The sequence below is a fragment of the Dermochelys coriacea genome, chromosome 1 (genome assembly GCF_009764565.3).
Source record: "Dermochelys coriacea isolate rDerCor1 chromosome 1, rDerCor1.pri.v4, whole genome shotgun sequence".
Taxonomy (NCBI): Eukaryota; Metazoa; Chordata; order Testudines; family Dermochelyidae; genus Dermochelys; species Dermochelys coriacea.
Window position 1 is genome coordinate 243,328,855 of NC_050068.2, and position 23,126 is coordinate 243,351,980.

At 44.6% G+C, this 23,126-nt stretch overlaps 1 protein-coding gene across 1 annotated transcript in view; it reads left to right on the top strand.

Annotated features, from left to right (window-relative positions):
- NINJ2 (ninjurin 2) overlaps nt 1-23,126 on the top strand; it is a 70,201-nt gene that overhangs the window by 41,386 nt on the left and 5,689 nt on the right. Inside the window, exon 2 of the mRNA XM_038369535.2 lies at nt 20,857-21,088. Within this exon, the coding sequence (XP_038225463.1) occupies nt 20,857-21,088 (232 nt within the window). The remainder of the gene's footprint in view (nt 1-20,856; nt 21,089-23,126) is intronic.

Consider the following 23,126-nt stretch of genomic DNA (forward strand, 5'->3'; position numbering starts at 1 on the left):
AAACGTCTGTCATTTTAAATGTTTACCTTTACAGAATAAACATTGAAAATGGCAATGCAGGTTTGGCTTGAGAAAGAGGCAGATCAACGTGAAACAATAGTGGACTGTGTGTGTCTGAATTGTGGCGATAGCACACTGGCTAGTCAACTTTATTGTACTCAAGAGGCTGAGGGATGTGTCTTCTTACTTGGTCTCTGATCTATGAACCCAACCATGCTTTCCACTGACTCCTAGGATGTTAGATTAGGCCCAGAGTCGGAGCATATGAATGCTGGTACTAGTTGTCTGAAGTGTGCACTGAGATTTTCAATTATGGAAGTAGAGGCATTATATGTCCCTCCCACTGCACTAGTGGAGCATGGATCTGACTGCGTGCAATAATATTTAGATCAGTCTGCCTCATCAAGATAATGCTAGGAATGCCAAATGGGCATTGTTTCATCTCCCCAAGAGCTTGTCCTGTGTTCCCATAGCTGTAGTGTGGGCTGACATTCTAATCACAGATGAGGGTTCAGGGTTGGTATAAATAAACAGAGAAGTGATGCTGTGCAATGGAGTCTATATTCTTACTGGAGGCTGAAGAATTATTCCTGAATTTTTCAGTTACATTGTTTCTTCACAGACCAGTGAATCTGGTGGGACTGTTGGATGAAGAAGAGATTCCCACTAGCGAAATGTAACAAATCATCTGTTTGTTCCTATTTAAAATGCCATTATGCCTAAAGGCAAGGCTGATTTCAGATCTCATTTACAACAATGCAAATCAGGAGTAACTCCATTGAAATCAAGAGAGTTGCAGTGGCATAAAAGCCATGTGAGAAGAATCAGACCTAGTAACTCTTTTTCTGACTGCTTTACTTAAGGTAAGGCCCTGAAAACACCCCTTTTCCTGGAGCCTCCTGTAGGATATATCCTGAAGGACATTCAGCCTTTCAGATCCAATGTATCTGAATCACCTGCCAGACCCTGGAGTGTGTGAGTGAGAAGAGTAGAGAGGTTGAAGAACAGTTGAATTGCAGTATCTCTAGTTAGAGTGGAGATTATAGTTAAAATGCAGAAGAACAAAACTGTGAAGATGACAGGCCATTCTATATTTATTTCCTTCTACTTCCTTCCCACTCCCTGTTTCCCAAGTCTAAAGATTATTTTTTTAATTTACAGTGCTGCACATCACCAGGAATCTGAACATCCAGCTAGGTTCTTTTAGCGTCAGTGCTTTCCAATCCACAGTTGCTATGAAAAGCCTACACATTGTAATGAACAGTTTGGCTAGCAACCATAAATTATAATGTGACTATATTAGAACCCATATTTGTCTGATCTCAGCCTGTTTCCCTCAAGAGCTGCACAATGTACTGACACAGCAATTTCCACAGAGAATATATTTCTGCTGTCAGAGGACCAGTTATAGGAAATCTCCTTAATGAAATTTAAGTGTTAGAATAATTTTAAAATAATTATGCCAAATCCCAGTTTAGTCTAAGCATGTACAACTTTCCTGCCTTCCATGAAGTTGTGTTCTCTTCCATAAATGTTGAATTTGTCTTCATTTTCTTAATTTATTCCTCTGACCTAATTAGAAAGCCTGGCATTTTAAGACTGGCAAATATCTGGCAAAATAAGGAGATTCACACAAGAACCAAGAAATTTATACAATGCTATTGTGATACTCCACATTGTTATATTCTTTTGAAACTTGGCAAATGCTAGTAACCCACAACAGTTTACAAGCATCTCTAATGGGATGCATTAAGTTAAGAATATTTGGTATTTGCTGGTGGGATAAAGTACCCAATGCTGATGTGTTACAAAGGACTGGACAGCAAACCATAAAGACAATGATTTGAGAAAGAAGGCTGAAGTGGTTTGGACATGTTGCATGGATGTCAAAAAATTATACTCCTGGCTCTTGACTGGGAAGGTGAAAAGCCCTGGTGGGAAGACTGAAAGGAGGACAACTGATGACATAAGAAAACCATTAAGAAAGATGCTGCTGTCATGGGAACAGGTTATAACAGAGCAAGAAATATGGCATCAGACAGGTAAAGGTGGAAAGACTGGGTTACCTCATATGTCACAAGGCACAAGAGCATCTAGTAAATAATTAAAATGTGTATGTTTTGTTAGAAGATGTCTCCATCTACACAAATATGGTATGAATCACACAAGCACCAGTAAAAAGAAAAGGAGTACTTGTGGCACCTTAGAGACTAACAAATTTATTAGAGCATAAGCTTTCATGAGCTACAGCATTCACAAATCCCACTGAAGTCAGCAGGGTGTACAGGGGCTCACCACTACTGTCCATTAAATGCCTGATCCTGTTCCCTCTCTGAAGGCAAGGGAACTTTTCCCCAGCTTTCAGTGGGAGCATGGTCAGGCATTGAGTCAGGTCAATGTCCAACTGGGTCTTGGATTTAGTGTTGTGGGAACTGACTCATCGTTCAAAACAAATTTGCTTAAATACTGCCTGGACTAGTCTGATGCAAAGTGTCTCCCTTTGAACTTCAGATACACCAGTAGTGTGAATCTCATTGCACATTTCCAAAGGACTAGGTAACTGACAGTTGTACACAAGCTCCAGTTTAACCCTCTGCTGTATTGCTAAAGAGAACAGTTTGTGGTTGAGAAGAGAACAACAATTCTTCTATTACAAAATTAAAAGTAAGTACTGTGGATAAATCAACTACTGTTCCTTACACCAAGGACTCTACACTGTTAGCTCCATTTCTCATGAGTCTTGTTTACCACTGTCCCACGAATTTCAGGATGGGTGGCATGAAAACAGGCATGGCTCTCTTACACACCCTGCTGGAATGATCAGAGAGAGGCCTCTGCAAAGTCCAGCTAGGAAGTCAATATGTACCATCCTCTCAACACATGCCTGATGTTAGTACAGTGCTGTAATGGATTGGATTTTAGCCGTGTGAGTGTGTTCAATAGCCTGCCAATGTCAGTCAGGATGCTGGATTAATTAACTCCTTTCTCTGCAGGTTTCCACAGAGCACCTGCCATACTAAAAATACCAAAACCTAGACACTCCCATTTTTCTAAGATTCTAGTGAGTCTCTTTGACAGCCTATTACCTTTCCTTGCTCTCCCATCCACAAGCTCCATAAAGTATGTTCTGGGTTACTGGCAAATGCTGTGTGTTCCTTCTTCCATCAGACTCTGGTCCTGAGTAGATTTGCCTTTGAATAATTGGATTGGAACATTCAGGGCAGGATGAATAGCTTCCAAAACTGAGACAGCGGGATGAAATTCTGCCATTGCTCCTACCCTGATCATCATCATTAAGTGAAGTGATGTTTAGGACAAGGCTGAGTTGGGTCCTAAGACACTACAAAAATCTGATAATTAATATTACTCTAAATAGAACTGCACTAATGGGAGAGACTATGCCTCAGGCACAATCCCTCCCCCAGCTTTTAGTGCTGCCTTCTTATCTGATGCACCACTGCAGAGGGGATGGCACAGCCATGACCCCCACATTTCCCCCATTTTGGGGTGATTTGCACTCCTGGGGGCTCCAGGAGGAAGCTGCTATTATGGACCTTTCAGAGGTGGTAGTGAGAAGGGAAAAGGCTCCTGTACACCCAAGCTGTGACTAGGGACAATATAGCCCTAAACTGACAGGGACTAGGTTTGGAAGCAAGAAGTGTAGCCCATAAGGTTTGTCAGGTAGAGATCAGACAAGCCTATGAGGGTCAGAGGACTTAGTTTGAAGACAAAAGGGGAAGTCTTTACCGGGACGGTTTTTGGGAGGGGGCAGGGGAAGAGAGGAGAAATCAGGGACAATGTGGTGTTTGGAAGGATAGTATAAAAAGCCACAAAGCACTTAGAAAAATCACCACAAATTTATGAAGCTCCAATTTAACCTATGTGATCAAAATGGAGAACTCTCCCAGCAGGACAATTACTGAGTTATACCTTCATCCAATGAAACAAAACTAGAATTATTACATCATTAGAATGCTTTGGCTTTCCTGGAATTACCACCAAGGTTTAATATTCTAGTTACAATTTACTCCAGAATCCTAGGTTTCATTTTATTTTCATCATAATTGTTTCCATAGATCACTGACATCAGGAAAGTTCACACGGTGTTAGCTCAGAGATGTTATATTTTCAATTGTTTTAAACCTAACAGCATCGATTCTGAATCCTAAATAAGGGACATAACATATGCTGAAATAAAAACTAACATTTTCCTTCTGAACTCTTCAACCATAGACTTACCCCATAATCATGTAGACTGCTCAATGCAGCTTCCAAATTTCACAAGCGTACTTGTGATTTCTCCCAGAACTAGAATATTATCCAGATAATATACGACCCCTTTTAGTCATTCTATCTAAATCCATAATGCACTGAGAAACTGCTGGTACATTAGCCACAGCACAGGGTAACTGATTATGTTGCAATATAATCCTTTCAAATGCATTCATAAGTGTATTGTTTAGATTTACTACCTAGCACCACCTGCTGGTTAGCTGGTGTCCAATCTAATTTGGTGACTCTCCTCCCCCCCAGAAACATTGAAACAAATCTTGATTTTTAGGAATATTTATCTATATAGAATTGGACATTGACCAGTTCAAAATAATTGGTCAATTAACAAGTCAAATATTTTAAAGGACTAATTTATAAGAACATCAACAAAAAAATGAAAAACCACCATAAGACTATTGACTCTACAGGTTTAACCTTAGATATTTATGCCTAATTATAAGAGACAGGTTGCTTAACTGAGTTACTTTAACTCAAATACACTCAAATACAAAACAATGAAGTTAAGTTCTAAAAAAAGTAAAATGAAAAGAAGTATAGAAATGTAGATCTGGAAGGGACCTCAAGAGGTCATCTAATCCACCCCCTCCCCCCCCGTGCTGAGGCAGGATCAAGTAAACCTAGACCATCCCTGACAGGTGTTTGTGTAACTTGTTCTTAAAAAACTCCTATGATGGAAACCTCCATCCTCCCCTGAAAAACTACTCCAGCACTTAACTATCCTTGTAGTTAGAAAGTTTTTCCTAATACCTGTGACAAAGTTCCTGCTCTACCTTGGTGGGTCTTGCGATTATTGGCGGATTTGCTCACCTTGGAGCTCCACGGCAGCCCTCCGCTTGGCCATTTTTCTGAATTCACAGTCCAGGTCGACGACTCCTGTGTCTGACCAGGAGTTGGGAGGATTTTGGGTGAACCCGGGCCTACCCTCTACTCCGGGTTCCAGCCCAGGGCCCTGTGGAATGCAGCTGTCTAGAGTGTCTCCTGGAACAGCTGTGTGACAGCTACAACTCCTTGGGCTACTTCCCCCTGGCCTCCTCCCAATACCTTCTTTATCCTCACCACAGGACCTTTCTCCTGGTGTCTGATAATGCTTGTCCACCTCAGTCCTCCAACAGTCCAACTCACTCTCAGCTCCTAGTGCCTCTTGCTCCCAGCTCCTCACATGCACACCACAAACTGAAGTAAGCTCCTTTTTAAAACCCATGTGCCCTGATTAGCCTTCCTAATTGATTCTAGCAGCTTCTTGATCGGCTGCAGGTGTTCTCATCAGCTTGTCTTAATTGTCTCCAGAAGGTTCCTGATTGTTCTGGAACCTTCCCTGTTACCTTACCCTACTTAGCCTGGGGCTAATCTATCTGTGTTCTATTAGTCTCCTATAGGCTGCACGAGATGCAGCCAGTCTGCTTTCAAACCACGCCAAGAAAACATCTATACACACTTGTGCTTCACATCCTTCATGCCTTCACCCTCATGTCCCACCCCGATACAAAATGGTGGGACCTCCTACCACCTTTGGAGGGTGAGGAGCCTCGTGGGCCAGCCTATATTCCACCTTAGTCCCGAGGCCCGCCTGGGATGTCAGTTGGTGGCTCCTTCACAGAGCCGTGAGCACGGGCGTGTTCTTGGCACGGTTCACCTCAATCCCAGACACCTGCCCCTTTTGCGGCACGAGGGAAAACCTGACACACACATACCTGGAGTGTGCCAGGCTGCAGCCCCTATTCCAGCTCCTCACCAATTTATTATGTTTTTGGTTGCACTTTTCCCCTCACCTTCTTATTTATGCACTCCCTATCCGTGGCCCCACAAAGTCACGGGATCTCCCAGTCAACCTCCTCCTGGCCCGAGCTAAAATGGCCATCTATTAAATCAGAGTGAGGAGGTTGGCTGATGGAGTTTCCTGTGAGTGTGGGGACTATTTCCGATCCTCGGTCCATTCACGTATCCGGGCAGAGTTCCTCTGGGCAGTGTCCTCTGACTCCCTTGACGCCTTTGAGGAGCAGTGGGCGCTGTCTGGGGTTCTCTGCTCGGTGTCCCTGTCCGGTTCCCTTTGTTTGACCCTTTGACCACACTCCTGTCCCTGTTATTTCATTAGTTGTTCCCCGGAATTTTTTGGTATCTAGGTCCTGTGGATCCCCCTTTTAGGCTGGGGGGGATCCTTTAGCAGTGGATGGGCTTTGCCTGCCCACTTCCCAGATCCCAATAGGATTACTCTCCTATAGCCATCTAGCCCGACCCTGTCACATATCCAACCTAAATCTCCTTTACTGGAGATTACCTTCAGTCACCGTGGAAAATAATTGAAGATTGTTATAAAGAGGATGGTTATCAAATATGTTAAGGGCTGGTTTAAGGTTCCTCTTCAGTCTTCTCTCAAGACTAAACATAACTAGCGTGTGTTTTGTTTTTAAAAAGCCTTTCCTCATAGGTCAGGTTTCCTACACCTTTTATCATTTTTGTTGCTCTCCTCTGGACTCTCTCCCGTTTGTCCACATTTTGCTTAAAGTGTGGTACCCAAAACTGGACACAGTACTCCAGCTGAAGCCTCAGTGCCAAATCATGGGACAATTACCTCCCAGGTCTTACATATGACATGTCTGTTAATATACCTCAGAATGATATTATCTTATTTCACAAACATTCCATGATGCAATCAAAAAGGTAGGCCACTCCCTATATCAAGGCATTCTTCCTGGAATATTTGACTGTGGTCAAATATGTGGCTGGCTCACTAGTTTGTAGACATTATTTGACTCTTCAATTGACCAGCTTGCCAAGCCTAGATCCATAAAGGATCAAATGTTTAAACTGAACCTGCTTGATCTGATAGTGAAGTTTGTACCTGGGACCTACCCATGAGCTTCTACCACTTGAGAAAAAGTCTAAGCTGGAAACAATACACAAACCTCACATGGACCAGCCTCTAGACAGGGACAAATACCCGTCCTCTTCTAGAATGTGTTGTGATTGTCACCAAATGTTCCTCACAAAATTTTCATTCCACCCTGTTGTAGGTACATACACAAAAGATGAAGCCCACTACCCAGGAACAAAAAGCAGAAGCTATTCTTCCTTTTCTAGCTAGTACCTTTAGTTACTGATTCCCAGCATCACTCAGTGAGTAAGGCACTGGCCTGGTTTGCAGAAATTTTAACTGGCTTTCCTTAAGAAACAATTTAATCCCACGTCCCTTAACCATCATTGATTTGAACATAAATCAGATGTAGTACCCACTTCCTCTATGTTTCAGTGATTTGGTTAACTCTTGGCCAGTCTAAATTTAATTTCTTAATCTAATTTTGACTAAAAGAACACAAATGTTGTTTTTCAATGCAATATTAGATCATCTGAGCCTGACAACTTACTTGTACTGGCATTTTGCCCACTATTCTAGCTATTGCACAGTCAATAATGGTCAGAACTACAATGATGGGTTACTATTTAAGATGTCTGAATTTAGGTTAAGATATTCAAAGCCGGCTAAGTGATTTAGCCATGCAACTTCCATTATTTCAAGAGGAGTTGTATGGCTAAATCACCTGGTGTGCTTTGCCTGTATCAATCTTAATCTCGTATAATTTTTCAGAAATAAGACATTCTTGCCCAGTAGCCATTTCCATTCTGATGCATACACCACTTCAATTTATAATGTAAACTATACTTTATCATCAGTGTTCCTTATATAGAGTCTCATATTAGTTCCCTCTGTTTTCTACAGTTGGCTTTCCCATTGTCATTGGGGTGGGCTGGAGGCTGGAAGGAGATGTGCTCTCTGTGTGTGCCATATTCTAAACACAAGCTACTCTGCAACCCACACAAGAAATCCACCAGCAAAACCAGAGAAGATCAAACTTGACATTTCTAATGTTAAGGAAAAACAAGCAGAACACCCCTCCCAATACCTTCTCCCCCACCTTAAAAACACTTTCCTGGCCTTCACTATTCATCATAAAGAAGTGTACAATCCCAACTTACAATATAAGTATTCACAGATGACCACTGAACACTGGAATCAAATATTTCCAACTTAGATGCCTGAAGTTTAACACCCACATAGAAGAAGCGTGATATTCAGTTGTGCTGAGCTCGAGTTTTCCCCATGGACAAGCAGATGGATAGAAGTTAAGAAACTGCAATGAAATATCCTGTCATTGGTGACAAGTGAAGGGCTCATGATGCGAATGGGTGAGTTGTGTTGCTAGGTTTCTATGCCCTGCTGCTCTCTTGTGGAATAATACGGACCTGCTTGGAAGTAATCGCTCTATGTGGATGGAAGTGTTCACTCCCGGGAAGGAGAGCTAAGCTAGTCCAACTGCAGAACTTTGATTCAAGGCCCCTGGCTGCTATTATTTAGTTTCTCTGTCTGGGTGGGAAGGAAAATATTTCAACATGAAAAATCTTTTCTCTCGCCATCCCGTTCTCCAGGGCTGACCTCCTGATAGATTGTTAGAACCTACAGGGCTGGAACCATGGGGGTTCAGGGCCACCGATGCCTCCACCTTGCCAAAAGAAGGTAAGGCTGGGCTCTCAAGGGAGCATCCTGTGTAGCTGGGCTCTATAGGAAGTACCGCCCAGTAGGATCAGATTGGTGGCCTCCGACACCTCCCTGATTGGCTGATAACACTATCTATAGAGGGAAGCCATGAAGGGGAGCTGTCAGAGAGGCAACACAGACTTCCTGCCCGTCTCTGTTCCAGACACTGGTCATGGGAGACCCTAGAATCTGGCTTCTGATCCTGCCTGACACCTGTTTGGCTTACCCTGGACTCTGACCTCCTAGTATCTAACTCCTTCTCTGACCACTAGGGCTGACCATCCACATCCTGGTTATGACAGATGACTGCTGCTTGAGCAGTCTAATCTAGGAAACAGCATGAGAGTATCATGGTAACCCTGTAGCAGTGATCTTGCTTTGCAATTCAGGGTGAGAGTTCAGAGAAGGGGGGTGGCCCTACCTGGATTTTCCAGTTGGTTCAGAAATGTAAGTTCTCTGAACAGCTGAATTCCAGGGCAAACCTCAGCATTTCAGTGGTGATATCTCATCCCTAGCACAATATCTCTGCCCAGAAAAGCCTGTGTCATGGAGGATTAAGTATGCAGAGGAAAGAAGGGAAAGCTGGAGAGAAAGGGCTGAAGGAACTGGATTAGAACTCAGGATGATGATTAAATGAAGTGAGGCAAAACTGTATATTTCAGAGAAAGCTTGTTCAGATTCTGGCTTCAGCTCTGAGCTCTACCATTGACACTTCCCATTTGACCTCAGGCAAATCTGTGCCTCAGATCCCCATCTGAGGATTGGGAATATAATCCTCTCTCCCTGTCTTTGTTGGTCTTGTGAATTTAAATTCAGAGCTCTTCAAGCCAGGGACTCTCTCTTACAGGGTGTTTGTACAGGTCTAACACAGTGATATTCAACCTGTGGTCTGCAGACCCCTGGGGGTCCACAGACTATGTGTAAGATTTCAAAAGGGGTCTGCACCTCCATTTTACTTTTGTTAGGGGTCTGCAAATGAGAGGAAAAAAAAAGGTTGAAAACCACTGGTCTAGCACAATAGGGGCCCAATCTCAGTGGTTTTCTCTAGGCATTATATGAGTAGAGATAACAATGACCACCTCAACCCTGCCCAGCCCTGGCCCTCCTCATCACCTAGCTGAGCCACCTGAGTTCCCAACCTCAATCACCCCCCCACAGTTTGTCCAGAATATGACCAACCCGAGGGCTAATCCTGCACCCACTGACCTCAGTTGCAAATCTCCCATTGATTACACCCAAGATATCCGTAACTGGATGTAAATCTCACCAAAGCCTTGCACAATGGAATAATACCTTCCCATATTTGGTTTAAAATTCTCTATTTGATACAACCTTGTCATCGACTGACTTGCTTTGCAGCACCTAAACAATGTGCTTCCAAACAATTGCTTGGTCCACTGGCACACAAAAAAAGAAATGGAATTTAAATGAATGAATCTCTGCTCAGTGAAAAAGCTTAGGGACAGACTTTGAAGTATCAATGCCCCAAATGTAGCTGATAAAGGTTTGATCTCCTACTTTGTGCATTAGCTACACTCAGCTATATTAATGAAAAAAATAGAAATCGTTCTTACTTTTCATTGCTGGGGGCCATGTCACCTCTTATTGCTGGGCAAGTTGGTTTCTCCCAGGGAAGTAACAGTGCTGATAGCCAAGGACTGGGAGGCAGGAGGCCTCAGTTCTACTCCCAATTGCCACAATCTGTCACTGTACCTCTCTGCTCCTTTGTTTCCTCATCTACAGAAGAGGGGATAATGGGAAAGGCTTTGAGCTCCTTGGATGATGAGTGCTGTGTGTGTGAGTAAAGCAGTAATCCTTATTAACAGGAAAGTTAAACTTTTAGAACCCTATTCCTCCAATCTCATCTGCAGCTTATTATCTAAGGCTACAACTGAGACCAGGACTCTACTCTGCAAGCTGCTGTACATACATAAAAGTAGGAGACATTCCCTGTCCTGAAAAGCTCTTGATTTAGATGGACAAGATAAACAAAAGTACTATTATCCCCGTTTACAGATGAGGGGCTGAGGTGAAGAGTTTAAGTGACTTGCCCAATGCAGGAATTCTATGATAGTCCACAATTTATCCCTGGTTTTTCAAGTCTCAGTCCAATGCCTTAACCCACAAGGCCAACCTTCCACTCATAAAACAAACAAAAACAAAAAACGCCACACACCACTAAAAATATAATTAATAAATGGGCAGCTTGCCAAAATAAATCCCAGAATAGGTGCAATACCCTAGCTCAGACAATAAACAGAACGTACCCATACATGCAATAAGTTGACCCCACAAAAAGCAACGCAAACTCAGCAACGTAAGGACAAAACCAAGCAAAGTCTTAAGCCTTGCTCAGAAGGATGTTTCAGGTGTACTCTGGGGTACCTGGAGGTGCTCACATGGACACAGTGGAGAATTGTGCCTCCTGCTAAGCATGGTGTTTCTTGTCCTTTCCAGACTACATTATGGAGAGATCAGCAGTTTCAGTCTTGACAAGACAGTTTCAATAACTACTGCCACAGCAAAACATCTAGAAACAGAGACAGCCCTCAAGCAGGCTGATTTAATGGAAGGCTTTAATACTAACTTAGTTGAAAAGCCATTGCTGTGCAGCACTGTGTATTTTCTCACATAAAAACATGGTAGCTATTTGCTAGACCACTCCCTTAATGTGTTTAAATCTCTTTCCAAAAACAATCCAGTCTGCTGCTCAAACTAACAACATTTCCATTTTTTTCTGCCATTCTGCAGGCACAAGTGTTATTAAATACCACACTGAAAAGTAGCAGTCCACTGTGGGCTTCCCTACACTACCACTCATTGATAATTATAATTACCTGCCCATTTAACCAGCTTGTTATCTTTATTCAATATCTAACAAAAAGCCCAAAACAACCCCACCCACACACCAACCATTTGCATATTGTTCAAGGGTTTATTAAAGTCTAGATGGGCAACAGCACCTGTTTTTTGCTTTTAAATTACACGGGGCCAGCTCCTCAGCTAGCGTAAATTGATCTAGCGCCATTAATTTGATTAGATCTGGCCTTTTAGATCCAAAGATCTTTTTAGTCATAAGACTAAATCAAACGCCTGTGTAACTTTCCTGACTTCAATGGACTTAAGTCAGAGATTATTTGGTCCATTTATGAAGTACATAGAAATAATACTTGGCACTTATATAGCACTTCTTAGCCATATATTTCACAGGGCTTCACAAAGGTGAGACATTCTCATTAATTTCATTTTACAAGTAGGGAAACCAAGGCACAGAGCAGGACAATGGCTGCACAGCAAGTAAGTGACAGAGACAAAAATAAACCCAGACCTCTTGACTTGAAGCCCAGTACCCTATCCACCATGTTGTCCATGTTTTCTCAATATACCTTAGCAAACTAATGAAGTAGCCACGAGAAGCTCAGTGTTCTTTCAATATCAGAAATAGACCTGACCCCAAGCAGCAGTCACCCAAATCTGAACTTCTTTCAGATTTGGGGAACCAAACTTCAGATAGACAGACACTAGCTAGTGGGTGTAACTAAAATGATGGGCATGAACACACTTTGCTTTTGGATCTGTCTTCAACCTACACAGCCCAGGCCCAACTTCTCTGAATATTTCAAAGCATAAGCTATTCAGGCCGGGGGATTTATTCATCTTTACATTTTTAGCTTCGTAAGCACAATGCAATAGTTACTGTTGTGCCTCCCGGCTGCTCTTCATTGTTGTATAGGCTCATTTTCTCTGCTAACCTACTTTTAAATTTCTCACGCAAAGCTGGATGGCTGGTTTTAGTTTCTACTTGCTTTCTCAAGCACTAGGATAAATCTACCTCGGGTGCTAAATAGGAGTTACTGGAATATCTAGCCTGTATATCCTGGCTTTGTTAATAGTTATTCCAGCTAATCCTTTTCAGTGCATCCCAGAGTTCCGCATATTCAAAGGGGTTCCTCCTCCACCCAACTACTTCTGTTCAACAACCGCCCCTCCTGCCCCCCATCAGCAAGTAGTGATTGCTGGAGCCATGCTATTCTTGGATTTCAAGTTCATTAATTTCTCTGAATTACAGAAATAAGCTCCCCACCAGCACCCCCCTCAAGGCATCTTCACAACCTAGGAAGGAAAGTTATCTTTCTTCTAATTGCCGCTCAATCCTGCTTCCTGTGGGTGGATTCCTGGACATCTTCAATTCAGTATCGTAAATACACTTAACTAGGAAGATGGATATATAGATATTTATTCATTTATTTGATAGGACAGTTATTTCAGTGATACATTATTTATGTTGCTCTATAGCACAGAAAGACATAATGGCAGTTGAGATTTGAATGGATGTGAAAACATCCTAGCACAGCAGTGCAGAGTGCCATTATGCGTGAGGAAGAAAGGAGGAGCACCTATGGACAGGAGGCAGGGGAAAAAAGGGGGATGGATCTGCACAAGAGAAAGGCAGAACTCAGTGGAAGGAGAGGTGAAAGAGAAAAGGGGGAAGTATTAAGTGAGGAAGCAAGCAAGGGAAGGTGATGCAAGATCAAGGGAGAGAGGAGAGAAAGGGAAGCCGAAGGGGCAAGCCAGATACTGAGAAAAAAAGACAAGAGGAGTTGGAGAGAGGCAGAGCACACATTTGAGCCAACAAGCAGGTCTCTGCAAGCTGTGAGCACCCAGTCAGACAGCTGGGAAGTGGAATCCTGTTGCAGTGTCAGCCGCAGGGCAAGGGCAAGAGGAGGAGCGAGAGTCTACGTGCAGCTATGTTACTTCATTACTCACCCAGGCTGCTCTTCTGAGTTCCAACTAGTCAGAGGTCCCTTCTGCGAGCCACAGCCAGGAGACAGCCTGTGCTTAAATATTCCTTGCCAGACATTACCCTGGAGATTTTAAAGGCTACATTCCTTATCTTTGTGTGGTGTTAGGTTTCCATTTTAATCTTCTGTTCCTGGATATCTTCAATATAGTAAGAGGTAATCAGATGAGCTATTGGGCAGACTCTCAGCTGGTATAAATCATGGAGGCTCCATCGATTTCAACTGACTGGCACACTGCCTGAGAATCTGACCCATTTTTTATATTACAGTAGTGCTTAGGAACCCCAATCAAGGACGAGGGCCTATTGTGCTAGGTGCAATACAGAGAGGAAGACGACATTCCCTGCCCAGAGAGTTTACAATCTAAGGGTCAGACAGGATGTAACAGGTGAATAAGACAAAAGGGTCTGAGCATGAGAAACTGAACAGGGTTTAGTAGAAAAATAGGCATCTCAGCTGGCCACTTGCCTGACCGCCCATTCCAGAAGAGGAGCTGGCTCTAGCCCCTCAGACTGCTGACAGCTTGCTGGAAAGTTCCTTTCTGGCTTCAGAGTTCTTTTTTCAACATCTGGTTACAAAGACCGCTCCTTCACATTTAGGCTGCCCTAACTCTAGGAGGGCTGCACCTCGTCATCACCGGGAATATATGACCTCTCTAAGAGGGGTTCATGATTAAGGCCCCCCAGGGGCTTTACATACCAGAAAGGTATCTCTGTCCTGGTTCCGGGGCCTGATCCAATGCCTGTTGAAGTCAATGGGAGTGTTTCCATTGACTTCAATGGACTTTGGATCAGACCCCTAGTGAGAAGAACAGGTGGTCATATTACAAAAACCAACCACTACAATTGGCCTCCTTGCTAGAAGCCTCAGCAGAGAGGCAAAGGAGGGAATGGGCCCTGAAGACCTGCTAAACACTGCCAGTATGTTTGTACTGTTCAAAACCCAGAAATAGGCACAATCCCTACCTAAAGGGATTTATAATCTACATTTTAATCACTGGTTTCAGAGCAGTAGCTTTGTTAGTCTGTATCAGCAAAAACAACGAGGAGTCCTTGTGACACCTTAGAGACTAACATTTATTTGGGCATAAGCTTTTGTGGGCTAGAACCCACTTCATCAGATCCATGGAGTGAAAATACAGGAGCAGATATAAATACATGAAAGGATGGGGGTTGCTTTACCAAGTGTGAGGTCAGTCTAACAAGATAAATCAATTAACAGCAGGATACCAAAGGAGGAAAAATAACTTTTGAAGTGGTAAGAGAGTGGCCCATTACAGACAATTGACAAGAAGGTGTGAGTAACAGTAGGGAGAAATTAGTACTGGGGAAATTAAGGTTTGGTTTTGTAATGACCCAACCACTCCCAGTCTCTATACAGGCCTAATTGGGTGGTATCCAGGATGCTAATTAATTCCAGTTCTGCAGCTTCATGCTGGAGTCTGTTTTTGAAGTTTTTTTTGTTGAAGAATTGCCACTTTTAGGTCTGTTAATGAGTGACCAGAGAGACTGAAGTATTCTCCTACTGGTTTTTGAATGTTACGATTCCTGATGTCAGGTTTGTGTCCATTTATTCTTTTGTGTAGAGACTGTCCGGTTTGGCCAATGTACATGGCAGAGGGGTATTGCTGGCACATGATGGCATATATCACATGCCATGAGCCCTTGATGGTGTGGCTGATGTGGTTAGGTCCTATGATGGTGTTCCTTGAATAGATATGTGGACAGAGTTGGCACCGGGGTTTGTAGCAGGGTTTGGTTCTTGGGTTGGTGTTTTTGTTATGTGGTGTGTAGTTGCTGGTGAGTATGTGCTTCAGGTTGGGGGGCTGTCTGTAAGCGACAGGTTGGTTGGCCTGTCTCCCAAGGTCTGTGAGAGCAAGGGATCGTCCTTCAGGATAGGTTGTAGATCCTCGATGATGCGCTGGATCATCAGGTTTTAGTTGGGGGCTGTAGGTGATGGCTAGTTGTGTTCTGTTACTTTATTTGTTGGGCCTGTCCTGTAGTAGGTGACTTCTCGGTACCCTTCAGGCTCTGTCAATCTGTTTCGTCACTTCACCAGGTGGGTATTGCAGTTTTAGGAATGCTTGATAGAGATTCTGTAGGTGTTTGTCTCTGTCTGAGGGATTGGAGCAAATGCGGTTTATCTTAGAGCTTGGCTATAGACAATGGGTCGTGTGATGTGGTCTGGATGAAAGCTGGAGGCATGTAGGTAAGTATAGCGGTCAGTAGATTTCCGGTATAGGGTGATGTTTACGTGACCATCGCTTATTAGCACTGTAGTGTCTAGGAAGTGAACCTCTTGTGTGGACTGGTCCACGCTGAGGTTGATGGTAGGTTGGAAATCGTTGAAATCTTGATGGAATTCCTCAAAGGCTTCCTTCCCATGGGTCCAGATGACGAAGATGTCATCAATGTAGCGCAAGTAGAGTAGGGGTGTAAGGACGAGAGCTGAGGAAGCGTTGTTCTAAGTCATCCTTAAAAATGTTGGCATACTGAGGGGCTAGCTTCTCCTTCAGCTGGCCTCTCTTTTCCAATTAGTCCTCAGGCTCAGAGGGTTTACCAGGCAGACTTCATCCTGTTACAAGGAAAGAGGCAGCATATATGCAGTGCCCCTTCCCAAAGCTCATCCCAACTGGCTGAGAGAGAAGGGAACCTTACCCGGTTCACTTCTGCAAGGCTTCCGGTCCCCAGCTCTTAAAGAAACAGTAATGGGATTTCCTTCCAAACACTATTTGTTTCTAGGACTCCTTCCTCTCTACCAATAACTATTTTTGTCTTTTACCATTTTTCTGTACCTGAACAAGAGCTCTGTGTAGCTTGAAAACTTGTCTCATCCACCAGCAGAAGTTGATCCAATAGAGATATTACCTCTATCTTGTCTATTTGATATCTCCTAGGTCCTTTTATACATCAGACCCCTCAAAATCTTAAAGGGCCACACCAAGGGACAGGGTGGTCTGACCACTATTCCTCACTACCTTTAAGAAGACAGACTATCCCGTCACAGAGAGGAACATGGTTTAGTGGTTAGAAAAGAGATGGGGGGGCATAGTCTACTGGCTAGAGTAGAGGGGGGGAAATCAGGTGTATCCAGATTTTGTTCCCAACACTATCACTGACCCAGTGTGTATTTAGGCATGTTATTCAGGCCAACATTTTTTTAAAGTGGCTTCTTATTTTCAGTGCCCAAACATGACTCACTTTGGAGGCAATATTCAGAATTACTGAACCGTACACCCCCAACTCCAGATGAAGTGGTCTGGAGCTGTAGTTGCTAAGCATCTCTGAAAATCAGGCCATAAGTGTCTAAAATAGAGCACCTAAAAATAGAGGGGGTATTTGAAAATGTGGCCTTTAATCCCTGCATCAATTTCTTCATCTTTGTAAAATGGAGATAAGGATACTTTCATACGTTTCAAGGTTATTATTATTTTTTTCGCTTGGTCAATAAGTGTTTACAAAACACTTTTAAATTGTCTGCAGGAAAATGCTATGGAAGTGCCAAATATTTGTGTGTGTGGTGTTCTATGCATGTTTTCATATGTTTGCTGATGTGTGTTCATCTGCATTCAGACGTTTATCTGCCAGGATCTATGAGTGAAATGTATGTCTCTGCTCCTTTCTCTGTGTGTGCCTTACCTCTCTCTCTCTCTCTCCCCCTCTCCCTCTCTTTCTCCCTGTGTGGTTTATTTGGCATTCCACAGCAGCTCCTTTGGAACTGATGGTCATTAATACAGAGTCTCCCTAGACACTCTCTCTGCCGGCAAACTCTTGTGAAGAGGATCATCATTCACATCCTTCTTTTTCTGTCTCATGCTATCCCAGTGTCTCTTTAGTCTCTCCTCATGGTGTAATAAAAGAAGACTTGCAATAAGAGCTGTCTGCAAAAACAAATGTTCCTTCTGCCTGAAATTTTCAACACAGAACACTTGTGCTTCTGCTGAAATTTTCTATGTACATTTTCAAGCTTTTTGGCTGAAAACCAGAAAGTCTTTGGCCAAAATATTTTAACAAAAAAAATAGACTTCATGAAAAGCAGATAATTTTTACAAAAAAATTTTGTTTAATCAAAACCCCAATTTTCCTTTGAAAAACAGTTTAAAGAGACATTTTTCTGCTAGCCTTTCTTGCAGTGGAGTTGGCCTATGTCAGTACAGTAGTAGACAGAGACGGTTTGGTGTACCCTCTTCTGGCCATATTGAGAATATACTCTCACTGTGACTTCATAGTTTGCTACAGTACACTCTCAACTCAAAAAAAATCATAATTTAAACTCACCCACCGTCATTTCCCTACTCTCATTTCTAACACCATCACTAAAAAAAGAAGTCAATCAAACCTACATTTAAAATGCATTTGTTTTAAATGAAGGAATGAGGTTTTGTAAAACCTTTTTTTTTTTTTAAAACACAAAACCTAAACTTTGGACCCAAACAGCTGAAGTCTGTCCCTTTAATAAATAATATCATTGTGTCATACTTAAAAGAAAGGGAAAATAAAGGGAATTTGTCCAAGATCATGGAGAGTTTTACACTAAGGATAGCAGTGTCATGGACTTAGCAATTGCTCTATGTATTTGATTCCTTTAACCAACTTTAACTCTCATCAATTTGCTTTATTTGTGTCTGGGTAAATGACTGGGAACAGATGGCTAAGCCTACTTGTGCCAGTCACTTGTTTGATAGAAGCACTGTCTTGTTTGCTTAGTTTCATTGTTCTCACATCCTTAACTCATCATTACACAAAGAAGCCATCAATGCCTAGTGTTACCACACTGGAATGATGTGCTGCCTCCTTGAGAATTGGAGAAAAACCACAGGAGAAAACCATATAAATGGAACATAATACGGTTGCTTTACTCTGTCTCAGTACCCCACTCTATGGCCACCAATCTGTTGTGAGTGGACCCACTTGCTGGGTCCCACATGATTCCAGCTCAACTAGTCGCAGGTAGAGTCTAGTCACTGTTTCTAGCTCTGGGACTCTAGGGCATCCTCCTCGGCTCCGATCGCTTGTCAGACGCCTTTCCTAGGGACATGGGACGCCACTGTCAAGCTGCTTTAGACCTTGAAAGCAGTGTCTCTCCTGAGCTCCCCGTTCACTTACACATGCTCCACCTGGCTGTGGGCACTCTGGGCTTCTAGTATAACTCCTCTGGAAACAAAGTGGCAGGAAAGCAAGGAACATAGGCTTAGCAAAGGAATTTCTTAACCACAGTTTTTAATCCTAAAGCACTTGAGAGTTACAAAACATTAGACATAACAAAAGTCCTCAGATGCACCCTCCACTAGTCTGAGCTCACCCTTTCTTTTGAGTTCAAGGGTCAGCAGTGTTTCAGCATGCACGGAGTCCCTCCTGTCCTCTGTCTCCTGCCAGTACTTAAATGTGGCAATGGTCGGCCCCCTCTGTCCTGCACAGAGCAGAAGAACCTTGCTCTTAAATAGAGCCTATGTCTCTGAGCCATGTGGACAGATGGTGTAGTTACAGATCCAGCAGTCAGGTTTGTGTCCCCACCCCATGTGGGCTCATGTAGAAAAAACATTGCTTCATGGGAGTGGGTCAATAATTGAGAGACAAACAAAATCAGTGGCCCTAGCTTGCTGTGTGATGGCTCTTAGTGCAGTTCTTCAATGAGGTGTTAAAACAACTCTCCTGAGCCAGGCTGCTGGCTGGAACACAGTACGACAGGTTGCCCTCAGACAAGGTTAGCTTAGTAGTCAACATCTCCACAAAAAGAGCTCATCATCTGATACAGACATATCCTATTGTGTCACAAGAGTAGTCTCCTGCCAGGAGAAAGGGATCAACAGCCTACAGCACATGGACCTAAAATTATCACCTTCAGGCTGCAGCTGGTTCTCTCCCATAGACTTAAAGGGCCAGCTAATGGGAGAGCCTATGAGGAAAAGCTCAGATAAGGTGGTAAACTCAAAATGGGGAGTTCAGTAAGGCCACATAGTCAGAAAATCATGAGGGGGCTGATTTTCCTGCTTTCTAAAGGCTCGGGTGGATATGGGTGAGAAACTGCCTGTGTTTTCCAGAACTGCAGCCCAGCATGCTACAGATTTAAACTAGTTATATCTTTACTTTGCTATGGTGTTCTGCTGATATACTCTGATCCTTCAAGATCTTGACTCTCTCCTTCACTTGAGATTTCCTATCATGTCACCATGCTGCCAGTGAATATTTAATTAAAGATCATCATCTCTTTCTCCCCACTGCTTGTCTCTCACACTCTCCTGGGCCAGTGCCCATGTGGGTCTGGGCAATGAATCTAAACAAGCTGCAGAACTCGGAATTCAGGCAGGATGGCTGACAAAGGCCAGGGAGAGGAAGGAGCTGACTGGGTGTAAAAGTAGCTGGCTCTTCTCCTCTGTGCTCTTTGTTAAGTCAGGGGTAGCCAAAGGTGCAATCTGCAGGGTGAATGTGGCCCAGAAAGCCCTAAAATGCACCATCCCACAGCTGCCTTCATGTCCACTACAAAGCTGCAGCTCACAGACTGCAAGTCCCAGCTTCTCTGACTGAGCTCGGCTAGTATCTGGTATACGTATAAGTGTACCCATCACTCCATGCCTCTGCTGCTTCCTGCAGAGGCTGACATACATCTACAGACCTTGCCTGTTTGTATTCTAAAACAGCTGACAGTTCGGATGAGTGGAATGTAATTGTTTCAAGAGTAGGAACACAGGAATTGCCAGACTGGATCAGACCTATAGTCCACTGAGTCCGGTATCCTGTCTCTGACTGCAGCCAGCACCAGATGCTTCAGAGGAAGGTGTGTTAGAACCCTGCTGTAGGCAGACCTGGAGTATCTTGTCTATGGAGAATATTGCTCCCTAATCCCCCATTAATGTAAGGTTGTTTTGTGCCTTGAAGAATAAGGGTTAAATATCCCTTCTTTCCTAACTCCTGGGCTTTGTTAATCTATATGATTAACACTGGCTATTCTTATTAATCATACAAATGTCTAATTTATTTTTCTAATCTTGCTAAATTCATGGTCTCCACAATTATCTTGTGGCAATGAGAGCCACAGGCCAATTTGTGTGTGTGTGTGTGGGGGGGGGGGGTGTTCCTTTAACAGTTTTAAATTTTCTGCCTTTCAGGTTTATGGAATGTGCCTTCTGAAAGCTTTCTAGATTTACCCCCTTGGTGAGGCTAATACTCAAGCCAGAATGGATTGGCTAGTCTGCTTAGGAATCTTACTAATGTCACTCTCTCTTCTACCCAGGTGGAGAATCCTGGCTCAAGGAGGGACAATCCAATCAACATCAACCACTATGCGACTAAGAAGAGTGTGGCAGAAAGCATGCTGGATGTGGCACTGTTCATGGCCAATGTCACACAACTCAAAGCGGTGCTGGAGCAGGGGGTTTCATTCCAGTATTATGCCACCCTGATATCGCTCATCAGCCTCTCTCTCTTCTTCCAGGTGGTGATTGGAATTCTTCTTATCATCATTGGTAAGATATCTTCTGAGCTTCTGTTTGCCTCCACTGCCAGCAGCAATCAGGGTCATGGAAAGAGGAATGCGGTGGCTGGTGCAAAGACTAGCATTATTTTTCCTTCAAATTAGAGAATCTACCAGCAAATGCATTTCTTCCTCCTCCATCTTAGCCCCAAACTTTACCACTCCTTCATTCCTCTGCTTTCCCATCACTGCACCCCTGTACTAGGGATGGGGAATTGTTTCTGCCATCTCCCCACACTGCACCCCTTCATGCTGTCCTCCCCCAGAGTGAGGATCTGCACCACATCCTCGCACTCTGCTGCCCTCCTCCATACTGTTCCTGGCTTGTGGCCTAAACAGAATGATTCTGCCTGCGGTTCTATCCGACTCATTTAATTGATCCCAAACCTGTCCTTGTGCTAGGTTTCAGAGTAGCAGCCGTGTTAGTCTGTATTCGCAAAAAGAAAGGAGTACTTGTGGCACCTTAGAGACTAACAAATTTATTTAAGCATAAGCTTTCGTGAGCTACAGCTCACTTCATCGGAATGCTGTGTGTGTACAACAGCTAATTGGGTCTCTACTGTTTCAGGCCTCTCACTCACAGCTGGTCCTAGACATGTGCCCAAAGGCCCTGTGCTGTTGTGGTTTGTAGTGGTTCTGTGGTCCTCCTCCCTCAGACTCAGAGGAAGGCCACCCTGCTTCACAACATCAAACAGCAAGCAGTCATTTAGCAGGTTAGGGCTCTGGCCCTCTAGTCAGGGCAGAGTAACAGGGATTCTTTAGCCCAAAGAGACAATTTACACAGTCTGTAGTTCTGGTCCCTGGGCAGGGCAGAGCAATGAGCAGTCTTTAGCCCAAAGCCTCCTGGCTTGGGTAGACAGCAATTAACACCCAGGGGTCAGTCTTTAGCTTTTGCTTCAGACTTCAGGCTGGAGCAGACAGCAGTCACAGTCTAGGGCAGAGGTCCCCAAAATGTGGGGCGCACTCCCAAGGCGGGTGCAGAGGAACATTCAGGAGGGTGTAGCGGGCCTGGGCCAGCCCCCCCCCCCCCCGGGAACAGGGAAGGAGTGTCACCCAGCCCCTCCCCACCACCAGCTCTGCTCCAGTCCCACCCCAAGCTATGGCCCAGTTCCCATCCCTGCACCTGGCCCCGTCTCCAGCATCAGCCCCAGCCACAGCTCTGCACCCAGCCCCGGACCCGGCTGCCAGCCCCCACCACAGCCTGGCTGCGGCTCCGCTCCTGCTCCTAGCCTTGGCCCCTGGCCGCAGCCCTGTTCTCAGACCCACCCTCAGCTGCAGCCCCTTTACCCCGGTCCACACCCCCCACCCCAGCGCTGGTCCCGGCCTGGGGGGGTGCGAACAGGGATGGGGGGGGCATGACCCTGAAAAGTTTGGGGACCACTGGTCTAGGGGCTTTCAGCCCCCTGGCTGGAGCAAGCCACAAACAGGGCACAGGCCTGCCAGCCTAAGGTAAGTAGGACACCTCCCCAGGGGTGGGTTAGGCAGCAGGGGGTAGGAATACCCAGGCCCATACTGCTCCACCAGATCCCAGCCCAGGGCCGTAACGGCATCAGGTGATCCCGCCAGCGGGGAAGTCACCAAAACACGCTGACTCATGTCCCAGCAACACAAGCAGTCTAATGTCTGGTTCCCCTGGGCTACTTCCTACCGCCCATCCTTGGCGCGGCTCCATAGTCCATGGGTCCTCAGGCTCCTCCGGGTAATTGGTGGACGGCAATCCCAGCAACTCCTCTCCTCCGGGGGCAGGGCACTGCACAGCTCGGTCCCTGGTCCAGAGTTCAGCAGCAAGGTACAGCAACCGAGCTGAAGGGCCCGACTTGTCCCGCTCTGCTTCCAGCACAGGGGGCAGGGCTGTCTTGGCTTTGCCCACCAGGAGCATGGGGCAGTCCCTCCCCGTCAGGCTCAGAGGGAGGGCACTCTGCCTCACTACAGGGTGCCTGCTCTGTCAGCACACACATCTCCAGGGCCTCCCACACCTGCTCTGGCCCCCTTCTCCACCCACACACTTTGAAGGAGGAGCTCCAGGCGCC